At 41.1% G+C, this 22,899-nt stretch overlaps 1 protein-coding gene across 1 annotated transcript in view; it reads right to left on the reverse strand.

The window, feature by feature from the left end:
• The window catches only part of nectin1b (nectin cell adhesion molecule 1b), a 79,505-nt gene extending 57,019 nt beyond the window's left edge, over positions 1-22,486 (reverse strand). Inside the window, exon 1 of the mRNA XM_053321073.1 lies at positions 21,676-22,486. Coding sequence (XP_053177048.1) covers positions 21,676-21,727 — 52 coding nt within the window. The 5' untranslated portion in view covers positions 21,728-22,486. The remainder of the gene's footprint in view (positions 1-21,675) is intronic.
• Positions 22,487-22,899: the final 413 nt, after the last annotated feature.

The raw sequence follows: 22,899 nt of genomic DNA on the forward strand, positions 1-22,899 counted from the left end.
ACTGTTTTTGTCAGTAAAGGGAGGGGGGGCTCTGCCTGACACCTATTGATGGATATGATTCTGAAAATACATCAACGCACGAAATGAAGCTATCAGAGGAAGACAAAAGACAAAAGGAAGCAAACGCAAATATGAGTATAAAAGCAGGAAACTGCAGATATCAGGAAATGACTCAAGAGGCCCAGGTTCAAGTAATTATTATACTATTAAGACATTTTCATTTATTTAAGTTGTTGTTTCTTTTCTGTTCTTTATCATTAATTCATAAAACACAAAAGCACTCCGGCTTGGGTCACAAAGCTTGTTCTAAACACTGCATCACTCCTGGGGAAAAAATAAATAAAAAAATATGTAGGAGACGGTGATGCAAAAGCTGAAAACAATAGTTGTTTGTTGTTGTGCTAGAGAGGTAGAATGAGCAGCACTGTGACTGAGCAGAAAAGAAAAGGCCAGTGCCTAAACAGATCAACTAAATCAAGAGAAAATCCAAGGAAGCAGATGCCACAGAGCTGGACGCGCTGTTTGCTTGCAGAGGGAACCCCGGCAAACGCAGTGCAAAATGATCATAGTAATGACTGTTTAGCACCAAAGATGTTGAGGGGAAAAAAAGGCACATTTACCACTTTGAAAATAGTTTTGCAGCCCCAGCTGTTGTGATGTAAAAGTATTCACTAACACCTCCTCATTAGTACTGTCCACGCCATTCTCTCTCCCTCACACTGACATATATATTTCAGGGTGCTGAACGTTAAACTGCCGTGTCTTCTCTGTGAGCTCTAGCACGTAGAGGGTTCATGTGTGAGTCATAGCTACTGGCTGGCCTGATACACTATGACAGACCAGGCCTTGGGCAGACAGAGCAAATGCCATCACGCCACACTCGACTCATAGTGCTGCAGTGCAAAACACAGCCATTAGATATCTAAGTAGGCAGCTGTGTTTTAGGCAACACATCCTCAAAATTAAACAAACACATGGGTCGATTGTACCTGCATGCCAAAACGACCTCTCACAGTTATGGTTAGGGGAAACATGAAATATGGTATAAAGGTACTACTTCCTTAAAGTTACACAACTTGTATCATCATGGCAACAGTAAACACCACAACAATTATTATGGTGTTCAAAAAAAACATGTCCCAACTCGTAGATGGAAACAGCAATCTCCCACAGCTAAATCCACTTTTTGCCAAGCTTTAGCCACCTTATCTACTCATCCACCCCACCCCACCCCCCCACCCCCTTCTAATAAGGCTAATTGTCACCTTATATTGACGTCAGCAGAACTGTGTCACTTTCCCGGATCATGTAACCATAGGCTAAATTTTAGACCTACTGTATGATGTCATTTTGTCTTGTGAGGATCGCCTGGTTTTAAGAGGGACGTGCCATTTTTTCCACACAAATACATCACTGGGAATTGAGAGAAACAATATGCATGTAACAGACTCAACAAGAATCTAACTGACACAATACAAGCTTGGAAAATTCCACATTGTGTGTTTTGCAACAATACAAGGCCAAGAGACATCCATGATGTTCTTTTCTAGATATCTATCATTCTCAAATGAGCTGTATGCCAGAACTGGTAGTTTATGATTCCTTAAAAAAAAAAAAAGAAAGAAAATAAATTAGTTATTTTCTCTGCTGGTTACAAATGCAGACCAAGTCCATATGCTGACAAGAGCCAATATAATAGAAAATCTCACTGGCATACTGATGTGCAGCTCTGGCCTTATTCAAATACAGTCATAAGCAATACCATCAAAGTTATAATGTGAGTGTCACACTTCAGTGAAGGATAGGCCTGGCTTTCTGCTTACAGATATGTATGTAGGTGGCCTTGGTGTATTGTTTTACAATCTACGAGGGATACATTAAACAATGCTGGTGCAGTATGTGAAATCAAATGTCACAAAGTTGTAACAGAAAATGTAATCAGTGAAACCAAAACTTTTGACACAAAGTACTAACAGAATGATTCTTTGTTCAGCTACAGTGGTGTTTTGTTGCTCTCAGAGACACGGTGCAGAATTCAGGGGTCATTTGATGAGCGTCTGTCCATAGCAAAGAAACGTTTGAAGGGTTTCGTGACCACTGTTTGATTTTGCTTTCCATCAATAAACATTTTTTTCCCAAAGACATTTCCACCATCCTAGCATGACTCGCTTGTTGCTCATTCCACAAGTTGCATGTAAAGTTGACATATAAGGCTGTAACCTAATCCATCCTGCTTTTTATTGCTCACACACTGCATTTGGTGTGAAAGGCAAATGTCAAAAGATCAGCAACAAAAGGAAGCCAAGTGTACTTTGAGTGTGACACACCTGGCAACAGCTCAACAGACCTCTAGATGAGTGTGATTAACCCCCTGGCCTGCTAGCTTTGTTTTCTTCTAGTGGCATCTGCTCCAATGAAGCAGCACAGGCAGCACGAGTTAATGTACCGGTGAAGGAAGCGAGCCAGCTGCAATCTTTGAAGGTCCAAGAGGGGTGAGATGGGACTTCTCCAAAGCTAAGACACTATGAGGAGGACACCAGAAGATGGATCTATCTGTCTTGGATCACCTTTGGACTGTCTCAAAAAGACAGCAAGACATCTGTGGCAAGATGTCAAACCATGGGGGCTGCAGCTTGTAAATAAGACATTAACCCCTGTGTTTACGAAGGAGCAATGTGGTTTTGTCATTACAAAGTGCTTTTCCATAGCTTTTGCAGAGTTACTGTAGCTCACAGCACCCTATGAGGGATGGGTGGGTGTGGTGAGACAAAGAGTAATAAAGCGTGTCATTTCCTTTCTAGGGATAAAAATATTGAATCTTTCAGTTTTTCAGAGAAGGGGTCCATTTTCATTTTTCACTGCTTCCTCTCCCTCGCAAACCGATTTGCGAGGATAAAAAATGTTTTTCTGTCTTGGATATTTGTGCCAGGGAAATCAATCAATTAGCTATACGCGCTGAGATAAGTCGCTTTCTCATTATGCAGAGGGGGGCTGAGCACTGATGCTGCAGAGTGCACTTACTCATGCACACAATGAGGTCAGCACGTGACCCCCCTCCAGTGCTGGGTACAAACACATCCCTTCTGCAGAGCTCTGGGCAAAGTATATAAGACCATCTGACTGAATGCTTAACATGATGCCGTCTTGACACATTGCGTTGCAAACAGATTGCTCTGTGTGTGTGTGTGTGTGTGTGTGTGTGTGTGTGTGTGTGTGTGTGTGTGTGTGTTACTAAAAATACTTCCACACATGCAGGCATGCTCTGGAGGATGGGATGGTATAGTAGTACTTCACCAGTGTGTGTGTGTGTGTGTGTGTGTGTGTAAGTTAACTTTGCATGAAAAGAAATCCTCCATCGTGACACATGATTCGCAGCCGTGGTACCTGAGCTCATTCAGTCTCTTGGACATATTCATTTCCTCCAAAACTCACAACATATAGAGAGAGGCGCAAACAACTTTGTACTAATAAATCAGAGAGTAAGTCTGCCTGCGGAAAGGTTACACATTTCTAATTGGATCCTTTTTATTCATCTTGGTGGGATTTTTTCCCTGCTAACCCTTTGATTTATATAGCACATCAACTAGCTCTTGAGTTTTGAAGCCTTGTTGATTCATCGGAGGCTGACAGCGCCTGAAAGACTCCTATAAATATTAATCATAAATCTATGGTTCAAGTCATGGCGGTGAATAATCTGAAAGACATAACAAGTTGAGAATTTTAATTAATTTAATTTAATTAACCCTCTGAATAAACTTGTACGGGAAGTCGTCTCAACCGCCTGTGGCTACATGACCTGACTAAGACAACAACAGACGTAAGGCACATAATGACTATTCAGACCTAGCTGTGTGAATATAGGAGCATCAAAACATGTACATTTATTCTGCTGCCTGCATGCTGCAATTAAGTTTTCAGCACAGAGCCTCTAATTAAACCTTTGTTTAAGCAAGGAAGTCAGCTGAGAGCAAAATTTGATTTAAAATACTGACTTTTTAAAAGTCAAATACAGCCTGCATATTCAGGAATCAAACCTGTGGGAGCAACTTCTAGACTCCTGCAAAGATTGAGAAATAATAGACAATTATGTGGTGTCGAATAAACCAGCATTATCATGAAAAGGTAATACCTGTAATCCTCTCGTTACTCATAAAGTTGACTTTCACATCTACCGCATGAAAACCTGTCTACATCAAGATGAGCTAAACAAATGCGTCTACACATGCAGCACAAAGGGCTTATTCATGCCTGGGAGATCCTGCTACCAAATGCCTTTAATTCAAAATATAACACAGCCTTTAATGGTAGTTTTTATTGGTTCCATTCTAAAATTTCTGTAAGCTTTTCAAATAAAAAAAAGCAAAAAAAAGATTAGTCAGATGAGAACTCTGTTCAAGGTGTGTGGGAAGGCAAACCTCAAAGGCACATGGATAAGCCTTTCATTCCTGGCTTTTGTTTATCTCGCAGGGAATTTTAAAAGGATAGCATTCATTATTCAAACTGTATTTGCAGAAAACAGACTCTTAGCTGTGCTTAGTTTTGAAGACGCTCTTTGTGTAAATGTTAAATAAACCAGACCTTTGCTCCAGGGATTACCTTGCAAATGCATAACTGTCATTCCCATACTCAATAGAGAGATTCTCCACAATAGTTTGTATTATTATGCAATCATATAAATGACAGAATATTTTGTACCTTGCTCTTTGAGACTGTGCAAAAACTGTTAATCCATCACTTTTCTGCTTTTTTTTTCCTCCATTACATTTTATATGATACCACTCACCTTCAGTTTTCTAATTGCCTCTTTTCCTTTGAATATCACACCACTCTGTCCAACTTCACAGCCAGCTGTACTTAACCAGTTGCTCATGCTGTGATTGTTATGATTATTTATTTTGAGCTTGCAGTGATTGTGATTGAAGATGCCTAATTGTGCTGCAGGCTTTCATAGAACGTAGGGTATCAAGAAATCTTTTCATTTTCTGCATTATCTTTGGCAAAAGAGTAGCATCCGACAATGATTGCACATCAAATGGCAGTGTATTTATAATTTGATGTACTACTAAAAACATGAAAAAATAGCAGCTTCTATGCTTGCTGTGTGGCTAATACTACTGCTCCAAACCATTAGGATTTGTACAGGACTGTTGAAAATATTGCTGATTTTTTTCAGTGGGATTTTTAGTTTTTGCTTTTCTTTTCGTTTCAAAATTAATGCTACAAACTCCTAGAGGGTCTCGTATTTCTGTGATCCATCCAATTATTTTACAAATACATACTGTAGTGTAACTTGGAGAATGGCCTGATTTTCACACTGCATGAGCATGTTGTCACGTATTGAGATGTGCGAGTAAAGACATCAGCATGTTGGTGTTCGTACCCCGATGTGTGTATGTTTGTTATAAGTTATAATAACCATGTTATAATAACCATGTGGATACAAACACTCCATGCCTGAACAAACAGCAATGTCTTAATCTATGTGGTAAGTACTTGTATTCTCAGATGGCACTGAGTTTCTGCTTGATGGATTCTCCAGGCTCAAAGCGTGAAAAGCAGTTGTGGATGTCAAGATTCCCCTGACACCCATTCACCAATGATCAATTTCCCATCCTCCGTCCTCTGGTCTGCCCTCACACATCAGCATCAATCCAACACAAGTAAATACAGTGAGTGGCTTAATGCATTTTCCTCTCGAGGGATTCTGCAGACCAAAATGGCATTGGGAGGGTAAAAAAAATATTCTGTTGAGTGGTGGAGTGGATTGCATTCTGTTGAATAGCGAACAACCTTCCCCCCCCCTCCCCCCCGATGTCTATATAAAAATGATTTAAATTCTTTTTAGCGTAGGCTCCTAAGCATAAACAGCCGTGGACACAGTTGCAGGAGGAGAATCCAGAGTTGGAAGATAAAAGTAATGATGAAGCTTAGTTCAAACGAGTAGACAAGAGGCAGTTGTCCCTTGTTAAACAAATCAAAAGGCACCACTGTCGAGTCAGCATGTGCACTTGAGGAGGGGGTAATTAGAGTCCTCCTTAATCGTGGCCTCTATTCAAACTGCAATCAGGAGTTTGGCACAACAAGGACTATGAAAATCACTTCAGCTAACTAGGTCCATCCACAGTGCTCCACCATGACATAATCCTTTGGAAAGATAGTTTATTTATCATTGCTGCACCAGTTCATGTCAAGCTATAAATGCACTGTCCCTTTGGCAATGACAGGAAGGACAAACAAACCAGCATTCAACCCAGCCTAAGGGGGCATATGTTGGCAAGAGTGGCCGAATGAAACTTTACTTGGGCCTTTTTTTTCATAGCTTAACATCATACAATTTGATTAATCTCTCCAAACACATAATCTAGTATGCTTCCCACAGAGCACAGCAGTTCTCACCCCACCTCTGCACAGCAGCAGCTGGATAAGCTGTGATAGGACGAAGGGCATGGTAGCAAATACAACACATCCAGCGCTCGACATCGTGACCTTGACTGGAGAGCAGACTGACAGACAGCCTTTCTATCTTTTCACACTGCTGAAAAGGGCCCGGTCCAATTACAGACACTGGGTACATTGTCTTGTTAACTTCAGCTCTGACTGTACATTTGGGCAGCTCAGAGATCAAGCACTCACTGGAGTTTAAATTGACAGAGCTACCTTTTCCACTGTCACAGCCTCCTGTGTTACTCTGTCACTAGCGGGTGATGGAGGAGCAAAATAAGCTGTCTAAGGCATCTATGCAGATAGTGACAGCATCAAAGTCAGTGGATGCTGACAGCCTTCGAAGGAGGTCTAGGACTAAGTCTTGTTAAGCAATCTGGCAGACACATACTGTAATTCTGATGCCAGGCTGTAGTAGAATTCCATGGAAAAGGGGTTCAACTGCCTCCATAGTTAAATCTGCCAGGGTATGTTGACTGTAAACAAACACAAATTACTGTTCATATAAAAGGTCAACTAAAACTGTGGTGGTTTACGGCAACACTATTTGCAGCCCGATGTAGCTTACTAGCAGAAATAGTCCTCGAAGTCTATTCATCAAAGTTGATCAACTAAAAATTAATTCATAACCATTTTTATAACTGTTCTGTGTAAATATCTTTGGGGTTTTTAACCTGTTGAATGGACAAAACATATTGTCCTTGAAGACGTCACCATGGGCTCTGAAAAAGTATGATCAGCTTTATTCATTATTTACTGGAATTGTACGCAATTGTACACAACAATTTGAAAAAATGTCAACGCATTAACTGATAATAAAAACAACTGTTAATTACATCCCTTAAAGGGATAGTTCAGGTTTTTTGACATGAAGTTTTAGTGTTGAAGAAAGTAGTTCTGGCAAAAGTAGTTTGCTGGGGTCACAAAGATAAAGCGTTTTGCTTCAAAAACAATATGCGTTCAAGAGAATAATACATTTGCATCACAAAATCGTAAAAAAGTCAGACCTCACAATCACCTGCCACTATTTTCCCTCCCTTTGTATCACTGCGCGCTGCCGCCTGTTGACAGCTGCGCACCTTTCCATCGGCTGTTTCACGGTGTTTACATGCTCGGATGGTAAACGTAAATATGTCTGACTATGAAACGAGTGATGAAGACATTCCTTTTACCACAGAGCCAAAGGGATACCTTTATGAACCCGAATATACAGATACTGAGCTTCGTCAGATGGAGTTAGAACGGGCAGAGAGAGAGGAGAGAGACAGAGAAGCGGTCCATGCTGAAGTTGGACCTGCAGCTGTAGCTGTGATGAGAGACAGAGTGAGCGATAAATGGTGGTGCACTTGTTCAAAGTGTCAATTAATGCCGACGGAGGTGGAGAGCTATTGCTGCCACGAACGGGAACTAGTCATGCCACAGATGCAAGATCTCTCAATTGATGAGGAGGCCAGCTTACCAGCTTCTGTCTGCATCTCAAACCATCAAGACTTTCCCGCAATCCTGAATGCTTGTCTAATAATATATTTACCCCTCTCTAGTTCTCACGTCAGCTCTCTCGCATATCCGAGCATGTAAACACTGTGAAACAGCTTATGGAAAGGTGCGCAGCTGTCAACAGGCAGCAGCTTGCAGTGATACGAAGGGAGGGAAAATAGTGCCAGGTGATTGTGAGGTCTGACTTTTTTACGGACAACGAGTTTGTGATGCAAATGTATTACTCTTTTGAACACATGTTGTTTTTTTGAAGCAAAAAGCTTTACCTTTGTGACCCCAGCAAACTAGCCGGAACTACTTTCTTCAACACCAAAAGCAGGCCAGAACTCTGCTCACAGGACACAGTAGGGGAAAAGTCACTGCTGATGCATGACACTGATGGTAAGGATGTCATACAACTTCATGTCAAAAAATCTGAACTATCCCTTTAAGTAAAATTGGTCCTGATTTTTGTATCTAAATTATATCACAGATGTCAGATTTTGCATCAGTGTATTAGCATCATGTGGCTTTGTTCTGAACTTGAAAGTGAGAGAGGCTGCAGCACAGACAAGACAGCAGCTGCATTTGATCAAAACTCCCCCAGATTACTAATGAGCTATTGACCTATAAATGGCACTTCAGAAATGACAGCTACCAATATTGACCTTTAAAAGAGGAGCAAATATAAAGAGTGTTTCCCAGAGCTCAGCCTGTGCATGTGCCAGAGGTCAATACCAAGACTTCATTAAAGCAATTTAAGTAAAACATTCTGGTATAAAATGGCATATTTTAGCTATTTGGCCAAATTATCCTGTGGAACTGGAAAGGAATATTTGAATGTTTAAACAATGTGCAGGGTAGGCTTGACACAAGTGCAGCTGGCAGACTGAGGAAGCAAGAGGCAACCTAGCCGTGCAGACCACAACTCTTGAAATACGCCTGAGTGTTAATTGGAAACACGGCGCAACTGCATCCTCACTGAGGCGTGTCATTGGAAAGGAAATAAGCAGAAGCAGCAAAATATACAAAGACGCTCATGAGGATAAAAGAACACAGCTCAATATGATAGGAGCAGGCAGATGAGCCTGACACTAAGTACACATCTGACTGAGGCAAGGCGGTAATCTTAACACAGACAAATAGCCCTTTGTGTAAAAATGTGCTTGTAGCAAAATAAAATGTGTAATTTGTAATAATCAGGACTCAGAATGAATAAAAATGTATGCTAAAAAGTTCCAAAAAGACCTCAGGTGATAAAACCTTTTTGAAAAGTGATATTCCATCTTACAGCTGGTGTACAATAAAATCCTCCTAATTCCAAATTTCATTATTTTCATGTTTTAGCCTAAATTAAGGGATTAACATGTTCTGCAGCTCTCAGGTTTAGGAGAAGGTTTAGGAGTCTAGGGGCCTGTTGAAAAAAGAACAGATTACACATCCTGAAAAGCACCAATATAGTTCTAAAAGTGCTGAGAGGACCTGACTGCATCTATTTTAGATGTATCGTACAGGTGTTGCATTGCACTGTCAGATGAGTATCTCATGACACAGTTCTCATGCTCCTCTGACTGTCCAACACCCTACCCCCATTCCCTGACCTCTATTTCCCTGTTGGTCAGTCCACCGCAAATCCGAAAAGCCTCCCAGCATCTCCATGGCGACGGGCCTCAGTTGAGCAGATGGCCTCAGTGTGCCGCGCGGCAATTAAAGAGGGAGCGACGAGCGGGGAAAAGAAAGTGGGTCAGGATCAGGGGGAGCAGGGCCAGCAACGTGAAGCTGCCTCTGCCTCGGGCCTGCGCACGGACCTATGTATTTGCGTACTCAGCGACGCACACGCACACACACAACGATCATGGCTCAGTGCACTCCTTCCTCGGTCTTCCCAGCAAAAACAAATACCCACCCCACACCAGTCTCAAAGCGTCAGCAGTGTGAGTATAAAAACAAGAGTCAGAGAGACAGAGGAAGTGTGGTGCACAACAAACTGCCCCCGAATCTTAGACACCTAATCTACCCAACAGCGGGCGGTCAGAAGAACTTCCACCAGAATTACACGGGCAAATCCCACCACCCAATCAATGGGATTAACCCTTTAAATCCTATATAACGACACACAGAATCAACCCCCGTTATTTGGATTACTTCCACTGAAGCACAGCTCACTCTGGCAGGAATAGCACCCCTCCCCTCCCCTCCCCCCCAGCTTTAACCAAAATTTCACAAACAGCAGGGATGAAACACACCCTTGGCGATGTGGGGCAAATCCAATCAGTTTCATCCTCTGTCTACTTTCACTGCATATTGTGCACTCCATTGAAACATGGGACTTCCATTTCATCTTGACTTGGTCCCATTTATTACAACAGATCTGATTGAGCTTCTGAATCAGTCATTACTCAAATTAAGAGAGGATTTAATTAAACTAATTTGGCAGACAATGTGATCTTTAGCACATTGTGGAGCTTTTCATTTAATTTACTCTTTATATGTCATTATATTCTCACCATTATGGAACCATTGTTTGAAGTTAGCTTTAATGAAGAATACGAGTTGGTTTTGGTGGGGTCCACTGGCTTCCCACATAGAAACGGAAAAAAGGCCTAATGAGCTGGAAAAAATTGAATGAACTTTTATTTGCACTTTTCTTCCAGCGAGCAGCCCCAATGTGCCTAAATAAAGCTGCAGCCAAGAACACTATTCCAAGGCAAACTAGAATCACCCTTGGAACATAGCCACAATCAGGAACAGCATGAGCCACTGTAAACTCCCATCCCCCGCAGCGTCTACATGTAAATCTCCATTTCCCCTTTTCCTCTTTATATTTAGGCTGTTATTTTCCCTTGCAAATTTCTTTCCATGACTTAGGAAAGGAAGGTACAATCTGTAAACCCTTTCTGCAGAACAATTTCAAACTTGGCAACCTGAAGGGTATGAGTCTGCAGGCCCGTAAGAGGGAAGGTATTTTAAGGGTTTTGCTGTGGTATTAAACAGCCTCTATATCAAGTTTCTCATTCCAACATTTGTTCCTCTTTAGCTTCTATTTTCAGTTTCATAACACTGACTGAGAAAGTATGCAGCATCAGGAACAATTGCCAGACCCTGCATCCATCTAAAATACATATTTATGGTGCTCATGCTGTATATGAACAGAACATATGTTTAAAGTGGGTGAAGAAATTCAACTCATCAATAAAGCCAGGAAAATGCACTATTCTCTCTAACTCTTCATCTGTGAAGCTATGAGCTATGTGGGTGCAGGGTCAGCGAGTGGGTGTTCTTGTAGCCACTTATATCTGCATAACTTCATCATCATATAAATGCTGTAACCCATATATTCGACATGTGGGCGGTAAGGGGGGGAACCTATGACCCCTCAACCTTCTGTTTCTCTGGCCCGACATGACATTTGGCATCTTCATGGCTCAACTGACAATTGTTGTATGCTACAAAACTGCCCTGTGTGATTCCTTCACTAGTATAAAAGCCCCTTTCCAGATTCCTGACTGGTTCATTCCACTTGCGAACCTGTAGCCAAGTAAGTGGTGTGCTGCCAGACTGGAAGCTCCCATGTGGAAACCCCTGGCAAAGTTATTCGGCTAGAAGAAGCAAGAAGATGTGAGGAGGAGGAGAGAGCTGGGTGGGGGGTATAGCACGCATTACCTTTGGGGCGCAAGAAGTAACATGGATAAAATGTCAATGCCGACTTGTAATTAGGTCGAGGTTAACTATGACATCAGTCTTTTGCTAACCTTAACCAAGGGATTGTTATCTTCTAAACAAATGCAAAACTTAACCGTACTTTAGTTACCATGGCAGTCTTTTCCTAACATAAACCATGTGATTTTAAGTGCCTATAAGCTTTGACATAGCTACAGAAATATTGACTAAAACACAGTGTCAGTCACAAATCTGGTACTGTTATCTGATACGTTTATTAACAACGTTCATCAAGGCATTAATTTTCTGTAGAAGATGGCAGAAATTGACCAATGTATTTGCTGTGATGGACTTCCATCATGGTTCTTAACTAGGTATGAGTAGGTGTGAGTTTTTTCATAGAATATTTTGATTGCCAGTGAGGTTTACAGTTCAAAAATGAGTAATTATCTTGCATTTGCTATCATCTTGCATAATAAAGCTTCTTGTTCAACTATAAAATATCCTCATTAATACATAACTTCATCACAGCTAAATAGAAATGGTATTTGTTCATGTTAAAAAGAATGTCTGATTTATCACTTACAACTCCTGCAACATACAAAAGAAGTATAGGACAGAAAGGTGCAGGAGTTCTCTAGAGATACACATGCTTTCCAGTCTCCCAGCCAGTCAGTCCCAAAAATAATGCATTAGGGATACTGCAGTAGCCCTGTGTGCACTCTCTGTGATGGAAACCCACAATGCAGAGGGTGTGCGTGTGTGCACATCTTCTATTTATGAATATGAGTCCCCTTGGCCCATACTCATATAAGTTGGTCATAATAAATGGCAGGTATGAAAAGAACTGAATTTAATGCATGTTCCCCTTGTTTTCCTCCCTTATGTACTGTATTTCAAATACCCTTTTGCATTTAGAGGAATGAATATAGTGTTGCAACTGTACAGCTATACCCTCATGCAGACTATAACTATGAACTCCAGACAATGTCCAGAGAATCAGGTCTAGACATTGTCCACAATTGCCCTTTCACACATGCAGCACACAGGAGGTAACTATCCATGTCAGATGCAGTGTCAATGACTGGAATTTCACCATTTGGTTTTGGCGAGGGATGCTATGCAAAAAAGTATGCTGCTGTTATAATTTGGCATTTTTAAGCTTTTCATCAGAAATAAAACAACTTTTATAGTGTAAGAAATCACAAGAAGTCTTCTCTCCCATTAGTGCTAGCTTCACTGTTGAGTGTTCAGGTCCAGTCAAAACAAGCCAGCGCCAGCCACATCTGTGAAATGGCAGCTGTAGATGAGAAAGAAATTGACTGCTGGAGGTCAGAGACGTCCTATTTAAGTTTATGTTCTGCTGGTTCAGCAGTTGTTTAATAAATTGCTCGTACTGTCTCTCTGACTGCCAGATTTTGTTGTTTTTACGACAGATGCCTTGCTGTGAATTCAGTGGAAAATTCACTGCTGTATTCACACATGGGCTAAACTGGACATTTCACGGACTTTGTACTCAGGAGCTGGCAGGTTAATGCCATTTCATGTTTGGTCGTTCACACATACAGCTCCTCCAGGTGATGCCCCCAAAATTTCAGTGTTGCAGTGCATGTGTGAAAGGGGCTTCTGTCTGTTGCAGCTTGAGATAAAGGGATAAACAGAGCCCCTTTCTCCTCTCTGAGGTGGGACTAGTGGTTAGATTACTCACTACACACACACTCACACACTTCACACACATTTAAATACAAAATCTTCTGATAGCCAGATACAACACAATACCAGATAAAAAAGAGAGGGCATACTAGAAGAAGGGTAGGGGTCATTCAGCACCTGACCTTCTGAAAAAATGCAACATTGGAGTGAAATTCAGCGAGGCTTGAAACTGGAGAATCAATAGCAGACTACATTAGTTGCTTTGGCATAGACCCTACTAACAAAATGGAATGATCAATGCCAAACTGCAGGCCAACTCTGTGTTTATCCTCATTTCTATCATAATCAAGCTGAACCATGTGCTCTAAAAATGGGCTCAGTGAAGAACTTCTATCATGTAGGTTGACCCCAATCTCACTATAATGACAAGCACCAGGAAGCCATCATGTCAGGTGGAGTAAAGAAATAATAGCTGAAAAATTCTCGGAAATGTTCACACATAAGCAATTGAAAATCCTTTTGAATTGAGCAATTATCTTCAAAGTCGATCACAGCAGGGAGTGGTGCAAACATGAATGAGAGACACACACTGAGAGAAATGTGACAGACACAGAGCTGACCTGTTATCAGTCATATTTTTCTAGTCTGTCTGCACAGGACGAGGGCACTAAGGAGCTTTGCACCGAGCTGCAGCACACTGGGAGCTTAGCTATATGTCAGGGAGAATAAATAAACCTGTGTTTGTGTTTTCTAAGCAGCACCACCCCTCCCTCCTCCCCATCCCTCCATCTTACCACCACTGCCACCGTTGCTGCCGCCCCCTATTCACCCACTCCCATTTACAACCACACTGTTGCTTTGAAGCACAGTCAGCTCCCGGAGAGATATCAGTGCGGAATATTAAATGAGCGAACACCATCACTCATTAAAAAGGGAAACATTTCATGAAACAAACCCCCTTTTGTATCAAATGCTAACCAAGCCGACTCTCAGTGCGCACCATCCTCAAAGGCAGAGTGAAGAGACAGGAGAGAGGAAAAGAGGAGAAGAGACATAGAGGGGGGTGGGCTGGCTGTGTGTGTGTGTGTGTGTGTGTGTGTGTGTGTGTGTGCGTGTGGGATAGGAGAGATGGGGGGGTTGCCCAAGTTTGCGGAAAGTACAAGAAAAAAATGTAAAGTTCTGGCAGGAGATCATCCCTGAGCCTAGTGAAAGCCCCAGCACTGTGTCACAATGATGGAAATTTTGATGGTGCTTTGATTCCAAAGATCTCTGAACGAGAGATTCAAACTGCTGTGAAATTTTTAAAATGTTCCAATACTAGTTCTGCAGGCTAATATTACATTTCAGCTTCACCCCTGGAGGGTGTTTATCAGTGGATGTCATGTGTTGTGGGTGAGCTGGAAAGCTTGTAATTGGACTGACAGATACGGTCACTTATTGCAAATATTCAGTTTCTTAGAAGTTGACCTGTGGACAAGCCATAAATGCAGCAGTTAGACAAAACACTGAAAGTCTAATAAAACCAAGACTATAAGTGGCTCTTTCAAATACCCAATGCTATTTTTTCAAAACTCCATAAGACATAATTGGAAAATGAATGAAGTAGCTTTACTACTGCAAAGATTGGCATCAAAATGACTTTCAGTGAAAAATCTCTATAAAATATTTAATATAAGGCCCATACTGGCCCAATATACCTCAGCCGACTGATATATCAGTCTGACCAAGGCCAGTAATAGGCCGAGCTGCAGGCTGGGCTCCTGTCAGTAGACTGCATAAGTCAGCACAAATTTCAACTGAGTCAAACTGCAGAAAACATGGCAGCCACATTAACTAGTCCACCAAGTTCCAAAATGAATCATATTCCACTTACACTAGTTCACAAAGTAAAGCCAAAAGTGAAGTGCAGGAGTGTTTCGGCCAACAATGAGCTCACAGACAACACATGAAAACCTCAAAGATGATCACATCAGCAGTCACATGACAGAAATTGCACTGTTTTGTTGTTTTGTTTTCAGTCATGCTGCTTGATGATTTTTGCACTGGTATCATTTATGGTATCATTTCCGTCTTAACCCCTCAGACTCAGCAGGTTGTTCTCTGTCCTGTTATCAGAATTTATTTGCTCTTTAATGGAGGCACATCAGCCCAGCTGTCTGTCGTAAATTGACTTGTTCAGGCAGTCACACAGGGGGGTGGGAGTGGCACTGATCAGAGCCACTTCATTTTTAAAGGCATACAGCCTTAGTGGGAAGAGCAAGAATTATCCACTCTCTCAGTCCCAGATCAGCCCGTGACTAAATGCCCAAGTTGTACACTCAGATACTATGAGCAAAGAATGGTATTCCTATATGGTTTCTTTCTTTAAACAGAAAAAAACACTTGATGACTGCATTAAAAAAAACCATTAAAATTATGCATTAAAAGTATTCCCTTAACACAGCCGCTCAGATATAACAAGGAAATAGATGCACATTCAGTAAAAAAAATTAATGTAATTTCCCTTCCACTGAAGTGACTTTACAGGCAGTAACTATAGTAACTGAGCGCAAAGGGAGGAATAATGCAAAAGAACTCAACAAGGTGTTGGCAAGCCAAGACAGTGCCACATAAAAACAGACTGTCAAAATCCATCCAACATGTGAGATTATTTACTTTCTTCAGTGAAGATTTACATCAACTCAGGAACCATAATAAGCCTTCCCTCGGATGCTGGAACAGCTATCTGACAAATGGCAGAGAAAACATGGAACAAGTGTAGTCAGTCAGTGCCATACTCATTCTCAAGAGCAGAACAGGAATTTTACCATTTAATCCCTTGACAAGGATCTGCTAAAAAGAAAGAAAAAGACTCCACAGATTAATGCCAAATCAGAAAAGCTCAGGGCGAGATTTGATCCCTTTTATTGATTTCCTTTTTCCCTACTTTGCTGATTCTGTGATTTGAGTTGAAACAGACACGAATTTCAAGGATTTAAAGCATAAAATTGCAGCTGCAGCTTGCTGATAAACGTGTTTTCCATCCTGATCCAACATGGTGACTGTCTGGTGTGAAGAAGGCAAAGGAGCAGAGAGGACTCCTCGCTGCCACTACACACCGAAATAACAGCACCGGAGTGCAAACACTGCCTGCATATGATACTGAACTGCATGTTCTGACAAAACAAGCTATCTTGTAACCTTAGAAAGCCGGTGTCTGGGACAAACATTACTTGTGATATTTGGATACATTTCCCCATGCCCTAAAATAGATTCCTGACAGAGTAATGCAGGGAAGATGTAAGCTCCTGACTTGAGGCCTTGAGACATTCATTTATTTCTTATCATGACTAAAATCATGCATATAAAACTACAGATTCCAAGCATTGAAGGCAGGTGAATATAATTCAACATTTTTTCAGTTTTGAATACTATTTGTGCAGTCTTCCGCACACAGAGGACACTCTATTTTGTCATAACCTTTCCATTATTTAGGTGCAGTGCTTATCGTCATGTTTTATTCAACTATTTTGTGATATGCAGCCTTTATGCAGAGACCATAGGGCCTGCAAATGTGCTTTGTGAAATTACAAAGAAAGCTGAGAGTGGGCTTCTTGGATCAACTGTGGTGGTGGATGGAATAAAAACTTAGTTATTTCAAATATTTTGCCAAAGAGAAGAAAAGCAAATCACTTTTTTTTAGAGTAGCTGCTGAAATTAATGGAGAGCCACTCCATATCCATATCTATATCCAATACGACGGAGTGTTAGGGCCAGGCTAAGAGAAAAGAATTGGGTTTTTTTGGAGATCACGAAAATAAAGTAATAATATCACGAGAATAAAGTCATTATATTATCAGAATAAAGTCATTATTTTGCAATTTTATTCTGGTAATATTATGACTTTAATTGTGTAATACTTCAAAAACTGTATTTATTTATTTTTCCTCTAAGTATGGCCCTAATACTCAGTCGTACCAGACCCATTGCAGACACAAAAAAAAAGAATCCATACTTTACAGTGACATTTCATGCAGTGTTTTGAGATGGATTTGCTAAAGACTGACAGCGGAACCACAATGAGCTAAATGCTCAAAGAGATGAAGTTCAGTGGCCAAGTGCCTCCATTAGTTCCAATGGCAAAAGTAAAGCTTAATCTCCTGTCAGCTCCCCTCAAGCAAGTCTCGCAGGACTGAGCTCTCTCTCCCATCCATCACCTCAGCAGGGACCAAAAGGAGACTCCCCAAAGGAATGAGGATCAGACCAATTTGCATTCACACTCAAACCATCAAGACCCAACAATCCCGTAGCGACTCTCTACCATTTCACCATATCACAGCTGTCATCCCAATGAAATGCATAATGCCTCAAACAAGCAATTATAGTCTTCTTTAAAATGAGAAAAAAAAAATTAGCAAAGGCAAAATGCTAATTACAATGTTCCAAAAGAGGCTATATAACCCATTTGAGGAAACACTTTCCTGCCTGTTTCAGTGCTCAACATCAAACATCCATTTTAACACTCTGTCTGAACATGCCCACAACTGTGCTCTGACCCCGCTCTCCATCAATCAATCCATCCATCCAACTGAAGTATGTGAAATTTCATACACAGAGACAGACTTCAACGTGCATCAAATGAGTCTGAAAAAAACAAATACGCACTGCAGCAGCTCAGCATGTGACCATTTGTCATGAGTCAAAATTAACTGCTGTGTTTCAGGCGTCAGTGACAAGCCTATGCATGGAGATTTGGCAGTTAGCAGCGCAATTAACCCTAAAGAGTTTAAACAATAAAGCTGTCGATCAAAACAAAACAGGACACATCACCCACGGTTCACATCGCTCAGGAGACATTGCGTGAGAATCAACTGGCAAATCAGTGTTTCTCTCCGTATTCTTTCTGCAGTGGCACACAGTCATTACAGTCAATGGACTACTAATGATTTTCACTCCTCACACTCCTCATTATTCAAATGAAATCTACATGAAAGTTACTATTATAAGAGTAACGTAGCTGCTTTAAGGAACAGGTCAGTGTGTAATGTGTGGGCATAACGAGTGATGGTTGAGCAAGGTTGTGAGTGAGTGAGTGAGTGGCAGTAAAGTGACGTGAATGCCAGCTGAGCAGAGGAACATGTTAACAGTAAGTTGTCAGTCCAGCAGTAAATGTATAGCACAGGCTGCAGTGTGTCAGTTAATAAATGCTGCAGCTTCAAGACCAGTTGTTTCCCCATCTGCTAGAACAGTGAAGGGGGTTTGCCCCAAAGTTAGCGACAATACCTTAACCTGACCAGGTTCATTTCAAGTAGACTGACTTTAAGGTGGACAAGCTATTTTCATTTTAGTGGCAGTGTCGAGGAAGGGACCTTCTCACTTAGGGAAACACTGGGCAAATAAAGTGGGTGTTAATGGTTAGGGCCACACACAATAACACAGCTGTGTTGTGACAGTGAGAGTAAGAATAGCAGGATAAAAGATTGTATCTTCATCAGGATAAAAACACTCAAAAAAATGAATCAGGGTGAATTTTTCATTATCAGGATAATTATACATACTCACGAGTGACTTGAAAAGCTGTCTAGCTCACTAACATACAATCCTATAGATTTCATGATTTATTTTAAATTGTCATTGAACATCTTTCTAGTCATTCATCACCATGGCTGAGGGCTCAGTATGTGAATGCTCAGATATCTGGCTGACAGATACTCTTTTTATAAATTGATTTTATTTTCTCTCTCATTGTTATTACCTGCTGGGTTTTGGCGAGAGTGAGTCAATCTGTCATTTTTTTCATTAAAAAGGATATTCACAAAAAAGACGTGTCTTATGATGCAATAAATATGGTTTAGTGCCAATTTCAAAGTTTGAAGCCTATTTTGATGATTATCAGGATAACCTCATTAATTGAAATTACTTTGGTCAGAATAATTGTGACATGAGATTTTCATTTGGTCCCATGTCTTATTAGTAAAGAAGCTTACTACTGAACATTTAAGATAAATGAATATATTCAGCTCTATGACAGAACTGAATAACATGGGTTTCCAACAAAATGATTTTAGCTTGCATGCTGCCAAGCTATAACAAAGACTTTAATTCACAGCTTCACATATTCCTACCCTGAATAATAATGGTACATTCAAAGCTGATTCTCGTCCACCATTCTGTTTTCTTTTCCCAAATGTTTAATCCAACTAAGATGAAGTATTAGAGCTGGAAAATCTCCTTATCCCACCACAGAGAGTGATATCTATATGGGCTTGTACAGCACCAGGACTAGAGGATGGAGCCAAGCTATAAACAACCACCTGGTTGCTAACTAAATTCACACGCAATTAAATATCAGTCAGGAATACTGAAGAGACCAAGCTCCAATATAAGAAAGCAGGAACAGAGCTGCTGTTAATATTCACAGATCCATTATTCTCTGTGTTCCTTTTATTTGATAATTATTTGAGCCACTCAGAATATTTTCCATTTATAATTTTGGCACTCTTGTGGTTTTAACAAATGTTTATTACCATGACAAGCACAAATGGCTTTCCCTGATGAATAACTGCAACAGGATTTGCTGCTACTTGCATTTGTTAGAACCATTCTCACTTGTTTGTGCTTGGGTAATGAGGGTAGAGTCTGGAACATGTTGTATATCAATTTGGCCATCAAAGACAGCAGGCATTTATGGCATCGCCCTTTAACCTCAGGGTTAAGAACCAAATTCTTGTTTTTGCATGTCAAAAGAAATGGATCCAAACAACAGCTGAAATAAAAAAAAATTCAAAGCTTTTCCTTCCATGAAGATGTCTGAAAGAATAATTTATGCAGTCACTTTGGTTTTAAATAAACTTCTTCACAATAATAAAAAAAAGCAGTAACAGCAGAGTGTACGAGTACGGTGTCTAATTAGGCTTAGAAAAAACCTCCTGTTTTACTTAAATAAGATGTTAGTGCAAGTGTTGAGACATTTTCCGCTCCCTTGATTGAACAGCTTCAAAAGATTTCCTATGTGAATCCCAAGGGAACCAGTTAATCCTGATCTTCTCCACAAGCAAAGGGATCATCTCAATGTAAATCAGACAGGGCTTTTGATCAAAGTATTCAATCAGTCTTAAACACATGACGCCATAAGGAGCCTCGCTGTGAACAAGGTCAACATCTTAGTTGTTCTGGAGCTTGAAGGAGGTGAGAAAAGAAACAGCCTGGATGTGCCAAATTTGACAAGAAAATACATGTTTAGACCTAATACACACACTAATGAATATCACTTTAAAAACAAAACTTGGACAATGACTGTTAACATTATATTGAATACACATGTCAGAGAAAATGAGGACATCGATGCCATTTGAAACATGATATGACATTTACTGACCACACTTGACCCTCCTCTATTCCTTTGTAAAAAAAAAAAAAAAAAGGGCCACCCGACCAACTTTACCAGTCTTAGATGTAAACACACCAGTAATAGTTAAGCCTTAAAACCCCTGTGCAATAATGGACCACAAACACACACACACACACAAACACAAACACACCGGGGCGTGTAGATACATGGTGCTTTGTTTGTTGGCTTGTTTTGTATTGCAATTACAAGCTTGTCAATATAACCAGAATAATGATCCTCCTTCAAATAAGAGTCAAATATAGACTTATTAAGTATGTGTTTGAATAATTAGGCTCACTTTAGGAAGCTTTAATGTCAGCATGATCAATGTCAAATTATCACTCCATTCATCAACCACCCTCTACACCTCATTCTCCGCCCAAAACACACACATACACTCTGTCTCAAAAAAAATCTATTATATATTCAGAAGAATTTCTCACTATATTTTGTGAGTGTCACTGCAGCCAATTTTTTAACAGATAAATGTCACTGTAGACCCTGAGTCATTCTTTATAATTGAATATTAAAACAGCAAAGACATGTAAATTTAATTCACAGTGTAAAATAAAGAATTTGGACATTATAAGTCATTCAATTTAAATTATTTACCATACTCTACTACCAGACAGGAAAGCTGAGGATAACAGGCCACAGGTTTCAATTATTATTCAAGAGCACTCTGTGGCTCCGAGTTGCCATTAAATGAGATATTGGGAAACTTGGACAGTGCTGGCCTACAGGGTTCGCACACATCGCCATCTGCCTGCTGCCTGAGTAAATTCATATTTTGCAGCCAAATAAGTATTCTGCAGCCGTTTTGTCAGGGGCTGGATTCTAACACTTAAAACATTTACCAATTTTTTAATCACACTCATTTGCACAGCTTATTGCACAAGCACAAACCAGGCAATCAAATCGATCCACCCATTCATACATTAATCAAGTCTGTGTCATTGCAAAACATCATGCAGAGCACACACGTACACACACACACACATATACACTGGATCAGGGAGGTGATGATAAAATAAGGCATAGCTGTCTCCCTGCTGAAGGCTATGTATGTGTCTTACCTTGGATATGCAGCGCCAACAGGAGTATCCATATCCCCACACACATCGCCATAGCCTCAACTATCCGGATCTTCTCTGGAGAGTGGATGGATAGGACTCACTCGAAATGACAAAGACCAAGCATGCAACTTCTGCAAATCCCACTTCGTACTGAACTAGTCTACCTCCCTCACTGAGCAGTAGGAGACTTTGGCAAAACTAGAGGATCGGTCGTGCGCCTCTGCGTACCAAAGCATCAATTTCACGTCTGTGGTGATTCCCTCTTGCACTAAGTAGAACCTGGCCGGGTTCCCAAAAAAAAACTGAGATCCAAGAGGCTGCAGGTTTGCCTTTACGATGATGGGAGTCTTTTTAGGAAAACAGCAGGCGAGGAGAGAAAGGAGAGTTGTGTGTTTTTTGAATCAAAGGAGCTCTTCTAGTTGAACCATAGCCTTTGTTTCTCCATCCACTGCAGCGGGTGCAGAACTCTCTCTCCCCCCTCTTCCAGTAGTGTGGATCAGAGGTAATGTGGGCGGGAGGTCCTCGATCGATGTTGCGCTGGGAAGTTTCCAACACTTAGAGAGTTCCTCCTGGGGAAACGTCGCCTTTTTTTTCACTGCACCTAAGTTAAGAGATAATCTGCAGGCACCGTCCGTGTTTTAGTTCCTTAAGCTCCCCGTTCTCCTTCTCTGCAGCCAGGGCTAGCCGGAGGGATCAGCACACCAGGCCGGTGAAGTTGTTGGAACTCTGGAAATGGTGGGATGCGCCCCCCTGTTCCCCCCCTTTTTTTGCGTGGATGAAATACAGTGTAGCTCTAACCCGCTTTGCGCACCGCCCCGCCGATCAGCCACCACAGTATGCTGCTGACTATCGCTACGCATTGGGAGAGATCGGGATCGGGTGACGTTGAGCAAGGGAGGAGCCTGGATTGTCCTGCAAAAAAGCATATGCATCGCCAGGGAGAGAAAAAAGAAAGTCCTACAGCAGCCTGATAGCCCCCCGGTAGGGACTCTCAAACTTTTCTTGTACGTGAAGGGGCTTTAAATATGACACGTTTGGAGCAGAAGGCGATACATTTATGCGCAAAGGAAAAACAATTTTAGGAGGATAGTGTCGATTCGAAGGGACTGGGTGGGGATGTGGGAAAAGGATAGTAACAGTACAGTCATGCCGAAGTGGAAAACTGTGATGAAATACTGTTTGAAACCCCCCTGCAAAGGCCCACGGAGACATGGAAACATTTAA

This window comes from Scomber japonicus, chromosome 6 (assembly GCF_027409825.1).
Source record: "Scomber japonicus isolate fScoJap1 chromosome 6, fScoJap1.pri, whole genome shotgun sequence".
NCBI lineage: Eukaryota > Metazoa > Chordata > Actinopteri > Scombriformes > Scombridae > Scomber > Scomber japonicus.